The 9,237-nt window shown below is 39.0% G+C and overlaps 1 protein-coding gene and 1 long non-coding RNA gene across 8 annotated transcripts in view; one reads left to right on the plus strand and one right to left on the minus strand.

Moving 5' to 3' along the window:
- The window catches only part of LOC116537181, a 20,724-nt gene extending 15,295 nt beyond the window's left edge, over positions 1–5,429 (plus strand). Inside the window, exon 3 of the long non-coding RNA XR_004263006.1 lies at positions 5,160–5,429. This is a non-coding gene — a long non-coding RNA (uncharacterized LOC116537181). The remainder of the gene's footprint in view (positions 1–5,159) is intronic.
- The window catches only part of LOC116537179 (cyclin-Y-like protein 2), a 14,779-nt gene extending 5,542 nt beyond the window's left edge, over positions 1–9,237 (minus strand). Inside the window, exons 1-5 of one of the 7 annotated variants that reach the window (XR_004263002.1) lie at positions 7,298–9,236; positions 4,978–5,037; positions 4,534–4,581; positions 3,102–3,136; positions 1–1,040 (exon numbers count right to left, since the gene is read on the minus strand). Coding sequence is in view for 5 of the 7 variants with exons in the window: in XM_032259225.1 (XP_032115116.1) it covers positions 3,125–3,136; positions 4,978–5,037; positions 7,298–7,720 (495 nt within the window). In the remaining 2 variants the exon portion in view is untranslated. Of the gene's footprint in view, positions 1,041–2,945; positions 3,137–4,530; positions 4,582–4,977; positions 5,038–7,297 lie in introns of those variants that run through there. The other 6 variants (XM_032259226.1, XR_004263003.1, XM_032259227.1 and 3 more) reach the window with 6 other exon arrangements.

Below are 9,237 nucleotides of genomic sequence, written 5' to 3' on the forward strand. Positions count from 1 at the left end.
AAAAAAAAAAAAAAAAAAAGAAAGAAAAAGAAAAAGAAAAAAGATCGAAGAAACTTGGCTGACTACAGACATTTAGTGATTACTCAATAGGTCCCAAAGCTCAGCACCTAAGACATAATTTGATTCCAATTTCTGCTGAAACACAATTTCATCTCAACTATTGTTATAAGGGAGGGAGGAAAGTGACATTATTATGAGCGTAAACCTGCCATTTTTAACTAAAGTAAAAGCTACTGACAAATGAATTAGCTAAAAAGGCTAGTGCATTCAAAACAAAATTGTTTATAAGCTAGCTAGTTACATTTCCAGAATGAAAAGTAAACTTAAATATAAGGACATTAATATTCTAAATTAGCACTTTCCAAACTGTGCTTAAAAATCAACACTCATAACCAAGGAGACGATAATAATGATCACTGGACAGCCCCTGTGGTGGTGGTGGTGGTGGTTGTTCCTTTTAAAAAATAAACTTCATCTCAGAGTGCTCTCAAAGTGCATCTTTGTGGCCCATGAGGTGCTCATGCACAATGGGAGAAATTCAAATGCAGATACACTGTGGTGCCAGAGGAGAAAAAGCTGTTCCTTCTTCTAAGACTAATGTCCAAAGTAGTACACATTGACTTAGGCCTGCAACGCATTGAGAAACTAATTTTTAACAAAAAGCATTCAATGAAGGGAACGTGTCCTTCTTACTGCATTCAACATTCTCTTAAGGCATAAAGGCATCAAATAAATAGCAACACTTTTTCTGAAATTGCTTATTTGCTAAGAGATTTTTCCTTCCACTATGATGTAGAAGATGAAAAGAGAAATTGATACTTAATATTTAGAATCTGGTATCAATATTTAGTTGACTCCAATTTCTTAAACTGATTGAAGAGGACAACCAAATGGCTAAAATAATTTTAATCTGTCCCTTGGCAGTATAGTGGTACTCACGATTTTAGTGTCATTTTAAAATGAGGGCAGCTGGTTGTGGTGTCTTCCAGGAAAATTGTCGAGCATGAGTTGAATTTTGAAGAAAAATAATATGTATCTATCTAAAGAGGAAGGGAAGGATAAGGTAAACTTATCAAAGTGTGTTTTTTTTTTTCCTCAGTTAAAATATCAAATGACAAAGTACTAAGATATTTCTTACACTCCATGAACTGCCTGAGTGTGATACCATGTGCACTGTATAGAAAAACCATTGGAGGCTCTTAACTTCAGAGATGATATTGAGATATGAGTTAGAAAATGCTGCTCTTAATATGCTACCTGTCATCATACCTAACAAGGATTTTATGAATTCTCTTCATATATAATGACAAAAGTTTAAAATATAATTTCATTGTTTTTTTCTACCATGATATAAAGCAGCTGAGAATTTCTATTAATTTATTACAATAAAATGTAATGTATTAAATAATACTGGTACACGAGAAATTTATTGCAATGAATACAAGACTAATGTATTTACAAACTTACTAATCCTACATGTATTATTTCAGGCAATATTGTGACAAAACAGGTGTGTCACATTCAGAGGTTCTGTGTGCCAAGGTTGCTAGGCCACCACCAAGTGAGGAAGCCATAGGTTTCTCTAGTCCTGTTTTCTTATGTGGAGGATAAAAAGATTATCACTTAAATATTCTCTCACACCCTGAAAACAGATAATAACTTAAAAAAACAGAGAAAATAAAAAACATTCTCAAAAAGAGAGAGTCTGCATATTTAGTAGCCTCAGTAAAATGAAAAGATCACCCGCCAAGCTGTTATTATGAAATTTCAGAATCTCAGAGACAGAAAAGCTCTGAAAAAGCTTCCAAAAATACATAAAACGCGGTTATAAATAACGTGTCACGCAATGGCAATAGATTCAAGAACAACACTGTGACGAGGGCACAATTGCAGAATATCTTCAGAACCAAAAAATTCAGATTCAACTTAGAAGTTTACTCTCTAACAAGGAAGAAGAATTTTAAGACTGGTCAGATCTCTAAACATCTCTGTCCAGGAAAGTGTGCTTAAGTACAACTAGAGAGGATAACAGGACAGAAGGAAACACAGAATCTAGGCGATCCCTCACAAAGTGGCAGTTATGTGAGATCCCAAAAGACTTTGAAGAGATAGCACAGATAGACTAAGACATCAAGCATATCTAGGGAAAGCCACTCTATACTGAACTAGGATGACAAAAGGCCAAAGAAAGGCTGCCCACCTCTGACAAAAACAAAGAGGAACAGGTATGTTTTAGCAGATGGAAAATATCTTTGAAAGGCATGTGATAAATGCTACAACACTTGGGGGGGAGGGATCAGCTGTTAGAAAACAGGCAAATGAATATAGTCAGAAAATTAGCTTCACGCTAAAAAATAATGGCTGTGAAATGTAAATTATATGTAAAATATAATTTAACAATAATTATTATTTTTCAGTAAAGTGACAGGCCATCCAGAGGCTACTTATTGTATTTGGCTGGATAAATTATTTATTTATTTTCTGGAGAAAATACTTATTGTATTTTCTCCAGCATAGGCTAGGAGAAAAAGATGATCCAGAAGAAGTGCAGAAGTGCTCAGATTTCAGAACTATTTCAGAGAAAGGATGAAGGAATATGTAATGAAGAGACACAGTGAAAACAACATATAACTCAGCAGTGAATAATATATGGATAGTCATAATCATGTCAATATTACTGATTGAATTAAAAAGTGTGCTACAATTGAAAGAAACAGAGGGAGAAAAATAAGGTCATGGTTAGCAAGGAAGATACACTTTCACCTGCTGTGACAGAGGGTCAATAGACCATACTGACAATTAACTTAGCTCTTCTATTTTTGTTATTTCATTAAAAATAAGATTAAATATTTAAAGTAGATCTTTATACCACAACCAACTATTGAAATTTAACTTGAGTGTCAGCAATCCTTAAAAGGTGGGCACGCTAAGCTGAAGACTTTTCAGGATAAATTTGATAGGAAAGTAGAAGAGATTCAGAAAATCCATGAAATGAGGTCCATCCTATCACCACTGGGTCCCCATTATAATTTAAAGGAATCAAGAGAGACATACTTTTACATCAAACTACCAATTTCTCAACTTTTTGACGGTTTACTTACATGGTTTGTACCGCTGTTTTCTTCTATTTCTTGTGCTAAGAATGAAAGAAAAAAAAACGGTCACTTATCACACAAATAATATAAAATAAAAGTAGTTGTTAACAACTTACCGACTACTCCTATGTGCAATCAGAGAAAATTCCATTTAAAAAAATTAATTTCAATAATTTATAATTTAAACTCTCTGGCATGATAAATCTCATAAAGTAAAATGTAAAAACTTAGATTTTTGACATCGTTTACTTTCCGTTTTTATTACATACAAGTGAAATAATACTCATGTACAAAAGGGCACAAAAATTAGGCCAGATGAAAAATTTAGCTAATAAAAAATTTAATTGTTGCATATATGAGCCATGATCCGTTAGTATTCTCCCATTCTGTATTTACACATAGCTTAATTACCCGAATCTAAGAGCTAACAGCTCTAAGAACTGCTTCCTGGCCAGGCACCTATCTCTAGATGCACCAGAATCCCTGTAAGCCTCTCCAACCACAATCAGTGGTCATCTACTAACATGTTACTACAAACAAAACAAAAAAAAACAGGGTCTTTACACAACTGAAAAGTAACCTATCTTAATCTTTTGTTTGTTTGCTTGTTCTTTTTTGTTTTTTGATAGGGAGGAGTCTCGCTCTGTCACCCAGGCTGGAATGCAATGATGTGACCTTGGCTTACTGCCACCTCCGCCTTCAGGGTTCAAATAATTCTCCTGCCTCAGCCTCTGAGTAACTGGGATTAGAGGTGCACCCCACCATGCCTGGCTAGTTTTTGTTTTAATAGAGATGGAGTTTCAGCATTTTGGTCAGGCTGGTCTCGAACTCCTGACATTATCATGCACCCACCTTCACCTCCCAAAGTGCTAGGACTACAGGCATAAGCCACTACACCCGGCCAAATTTAAATCTTAAAATAAGTAGACAAACCTAATTTGGACATGGTGTCTGCAGCAAAAAAAAAAAGCCAGATAATAAAAGCTCCAAGAGGAACTTGGGCCATGCTTTATTTCCTACACTGCCTCCACCTTTAATGCTGGAAGGGAAACATTCAAAATGGGACCCTTAATGCTGAGGACAGGGCCTAGTGAGAAGTGTTTGGGTAACAGTGGAGCATTCCTTATGAATGCCTTGGTGCCATTCCTATGGTAAGAAGCAGATTTTCATTCTGGTATTAAACCAATATGAGTTTTTCTTTTTGTTTATTTGCAGAAAACTGATTTATTTAGAGAGAGAGAGAGAAACAGAGAAGAGAGAAAGCTTCCCCAAGAGAGAGTGTGTGGAAGCAGGACCCCAGAGGGGAAATCCAGGAGGGGAAAGAGACCTCCCACTGTGTCGGATAATATGAGTTTTCTAAATACTTTTTATAATACATCTGATCAAACAAGATTTTTCAATCTTTTTCTTGGCAGAAAAAACAATGTTGTCTCACTATCTGTTTGGGATTTCCTTGCTTCAGAAGGGTTAGACTCTAATGCCATATCTATACAGAGAGAAAAGAAAAAATATGTAATCGCTTATAACAATTTATCAACTCATTTATTCGAAAAGGAAGCCATTTCACTACCTCTACTTTTATTCTTATCCATTGGGAAGAGGGACAAAGAATTAAACATAAAGATAAATCTAAGACTCCTCCCTTACATGACAAATTGTGTTGATAAAAAGATGGGAAAATGTATAAACAAAAATTTGACATGTTTTCACTAACAGAACAACTAAAGGAAAGTATATCACATGTTAAAATAACACAAGCGAATATGTGAAAATTTAAAAAATTTAAACCAATATGAGTTTTGCTAAACATTTTCTATTATACATCTCATCAAACAAGAGTTTTCACTCTTTTTCTTGGTGGAAAAAAACAACGTTATCTCACCATCTGCTTCAGATTTCTTTGCTTCTGGATGATCAGAAGGGTTGGACTCCAAAGCCCTATCTATACCGAGAGAAAAGAAAAAAAGATGTGATCATTATAACAATTTATCAGTTCATTTATTCTACAAGGAGGCCATTTTAATACCTCTACTTTTATTCTTATCCATTGAAATGAATGTATAGACGAGGCCAGACAAGGTGGCGCACGACTGTACTCCCAGCTACTCAGGAGGATGAGATAAGAAAATCCCTCGAACCCAAGTCAGGAATTTAGGCCAGCATGAGTAACATAGTGAGACTTTTTTATTTAAAAAAAAGAAAGAGGTAAATGTTCCCTTTGAGTTGTGTGAAATCAACTTTGCATAAAATAAATCAAGATGGCAATACATTTCAAAAGAGAGGCCTATTTTATAGACAAAATATAAGATGTATTCTGGAGTTAAAAAATTTTTTTAAATGTAAATTCAGCATATTTGTCACTTCCATGTCATTCTGAAGACACAGAACCTTAGTTCTGTTGAGCAGCTGTCCTCAATAGTCATGTGAGATCTCTGTCTTCATTTCTTCATTAGGAATACATACAGAGAACATATGTATGTTCTTTTTATTGGAAGCCTTCTTTGTATTGGAAGGGGCCAAAACAGACATACATAAACTGTATTGTAATCCTAAAGAATAGCAATAAAGAGCCTTTTTTGTTCTCGAATCCAATACCACCCATCTATGAACTGTTGTGTAAAATCACTCACAAGCTTTCCTTACACCAGCAACCAGAGTATACGTTTACACAAGTACTTACACATTTTGTGTATAAAGGTATAATCAATTCACATAATATATTTGTTTATTCAAAATTCTTAAACATCTTGAAAAGTGAGTATTGTACTCCAAGTTACAAAGTCACATTCATCATGAGTCTTAATTATTCTACCTCTGGAAAAAACTAAGAGCCCAACCAATGTTTTTTTTTTGTTTTTTGTTTTTCTTTTTTTTACTTTAAGTTCTGAGATACATGTGCAGAACGTGCAGCTTTGTTACATATGTATACATGTGCCCTGGTGGTTTGCTGCACCTATAAACACATCATCAAGGTTTTAAACCCCACATGCATTAGGTATTTGTCCTAATCTTCTCCATCCCCTTACACCCCACCCCACAATGAACACCCCAGTGTGTGATGTTCCCCTCCCTGTGTCCATATGTTCTCGTTATTCAACTACCACTTATGAGAGAGAATATGTGGTGTTTGGTTTTTGTTCCTGTGTTGGTTTGCTGAGAATGATGGCTTCCAGCTTCTTATGTTTTACTTTCTTATATTTGAACAAGATGCTATTGTCAGGTGGGGGAAGGATAAAGGGGGAGCCATGGCAGCAAACACTCTGCACAGTTTTAACCTTCAATCTTCATGTTACACGTTAAAAGTCTACACTGACATTCCATTTCTTTTGAAAGTTTGACCACGAACCATCCCTACCTCTCTTTTAGAACAAGGAGGTAAATAAAGTCTGTTAAGTCACCAGAATAAATCTAGAGACACATTTTGTGTTAAAGTAAGAATTTTAAAGTCATCAGAGCCTCATAGGTAAACTCCTTTGGGGGAAAACAAACACCCATTTTTCTGAAGCCCTGGCCATGACATTTCACACCTTTCACAATTACTTTAAGCACCCTCTCATTTTCTTTCCTTTTGTGTTCAAATTACAGTTAGAAAACAATAAGCACCTATCAAGGTGACTTAAAGCAACCCATCAAGAATATCCTATCATCTCTCCCACGGCAACCTTCATTCGGATTTCAAAGAAGAAATCCCCAAATACTTCAGTATGAATTGTCCTGAGATTTAGCTACTTTAATGAAGGAAATAGGCACTTATCTGGTTCCTTCACTTAGGTACCATCTGGATAGGTATAAAAAAAGAATGAGATGGGTACTGGAAAGTTGCAGTATTTGAGTTTTCATTGATAAAAGGACGAGAATATTCCAAAACAGCTTTCAACAAAATCCCACAGAATAATAAAGAGAGCTACAGACAAGAAGAGACATAAATATATGGTCCTGGGCCAGCCTGAGAGAATGAGCTGAGGGAGCAAGAACTGGGTGTTTGGGAGGGGGGGAGAAAAGAAATTGACTGGACTCCATGGAGAAAGACTAAGCGGTGGAAAAAGGAATGCAAGGCAGAGCCAGTCTTTGCTTCTGACCAGCCCTGGAAAAGCTGGCTACAGGCAAAAAGGAGCCTGAGGTAGGGGATGCCCCCTAGGGAACCTTGAAGACACCAGCAGCCAGAGGGGTGGCCAGGGCAGATGGCACTGTCACCTCCTTACCTTCAGGCATCCCACATCACAGATGTCGTGCACAGGACGGACCTCACCAGCTTCAACAGTCAACTCGGCAGGTTCTACAGCAGCAGCCATGGGCACTGCTGCTGTGGTGTCCTCATCTGCTGTTGTGTCCTCAGCTGCTGCCGTGTCCTCATCTGCTGCCGTGTCCTCGGCTGCTGCCGTGTCCTCATCTGCTGTTGTGTCCTCGGCTGCTGCCGTGTCCTCATCTGCTGTTGAGTCCTCATCTGCTGTCGTGTCCTCATCTGCTGCCATGTCCTCAGCTGCTGTCGTGTCCTCGGCTGCTGCCATGTCTTCAGCTGCTGTCGTGTCCTCAGCTGCTGACTCAGGAGGACACCCTGACCCCTCATCCTGGTCCGACTCTTGGCAGACTTTGGGGCACACACAGCAGCTCACTTTGTTCCCCATGGGGCGCCTCTACTGTCTGCTGCCACCTGTGCCTCCGCTCACAGTGTTGTTCAGGCACTCCTGCTGCCCTAGGCCGAGGCTATGCCGCACTTTCAGAGATGGTCTTGCCGACGGCTAACCTGGCCACCCCACAGCCCGGCCCCAGGCGGGGCTCAGGCCAAGGCCCGCGCCCTGCCGCCTCTCCTGAGTTGACTTGTCTGGGAGGGTCAAAAATAGGTGGCTAATTTAATAGGTTGGGAACCCAACAAGCGCTGAGAGATACAACTGCCTGAAGAGAGTACAAAAGGAGCTGCTCCTTCTGCAGTCACCCACAGACTGAAGCCCACTGGCCCAGGTGGAAGCCCAGGCACGTGACTCACAATGCCCTGTCTCCCACCTCACAATGCCCCAGCCTTGCTGCCGCCCCTCCCCCGCTGTCCCACCCTGTGGCTTAAGATGCCACTGCTCTCCTGGCCCCTCCTTCAGTGCCAGTGGAACTAAGGTTTTCATTCCTCACCCACCAGCTTCCTGAGCTTTTAAGTCCTAAAAACAGGGTGGTTCATTACTGGAAGCCATCTTCCTCTAGGAGTTCTATACAAATTGGCAGTTAGCAGAGTGGGTCCTATTAGCAACCAAGTTCAACTTTTATTTGTTGATTCAATGTAGATACACCTGAAATATTCCTCTCCTGTCTTCCAGTGAGTGGTAGTTTTTGTCTGCAACTTGACCACAGCAATCCCTGGGGCCCTAGCTCTACTCTCACTAAAGAGTTATGGCTGTGTGTCTTGAATGACACCTTAGAATCCACCCTGCCTCCACCTCCTCCATAAAATAGAAACCTAACTTGTCCCCCCAAGCTCTAAAGTGCTGAAACTTACCAACTTCCTTTTTTCCCGTTTCTTCCTTTGATGGCAGGGACTTTCAGATTTTCTGTCTTTTACTAACAAAGCACTAAGCATGACTTTGTTATACAAAATCAAGAGCCGTAAAGTGGGTTACCACAGTCCTAACTCAATAAAAATGAATACTGAACACCTAGCAAGCAGTATGTGCCTGATAGTGTTCCAAGTGGGCTATGCTCATTTAGCCCTCAGAAACAATCTCACCAGTTTTAGAGAAGACATTAAGATGGAGAAGGTAAGTTATCTCCCCAAGGTCATATGACTGCCCAGGCTGGGGCCATTATATGATCTCAGGTACTATGAATTCCCCAATTCCTCAAGCGTGATTATCAGAAAATGTATTATTCCATTTTCACACTGCTATAAAGAAATACCTGAGGTTGGGTAATTTATAAAGGAAAGAAGTTTAATTGACGCACATTCCACATGGCTGTGGAGGCCTAAGGAAACTTACAATCATAGCAGAAGGGGAAGCAGTTACTTCTTACATGGCGGCAGGCCAAAGAGTGTGGGCATGTGAAGAAGCAACTGTCAAACACATATAAAACCATCAGATCTCATGAGAACTCACTCACTATCACAAGAACAGCATGGGGGAAACTGCCCCCATGATCCAATTATCTCCCACTGGGTTCC

Source organism: Sapajus apella, unplaced genomic scaffold (assembly GCF_009761245.1).
Source record: "Sapajus apella isolate SASKATOON/1434 unplaced genomic scaffold, GSC_monkey_1.0 scaffold107, whole genome shotgun sequence".
Taxonomy (NCBI): Eukaryota; Metazoa; Chordata; class Mammalia; order Primates; family Cebidae; genus Sapajus; species Sapajus apella.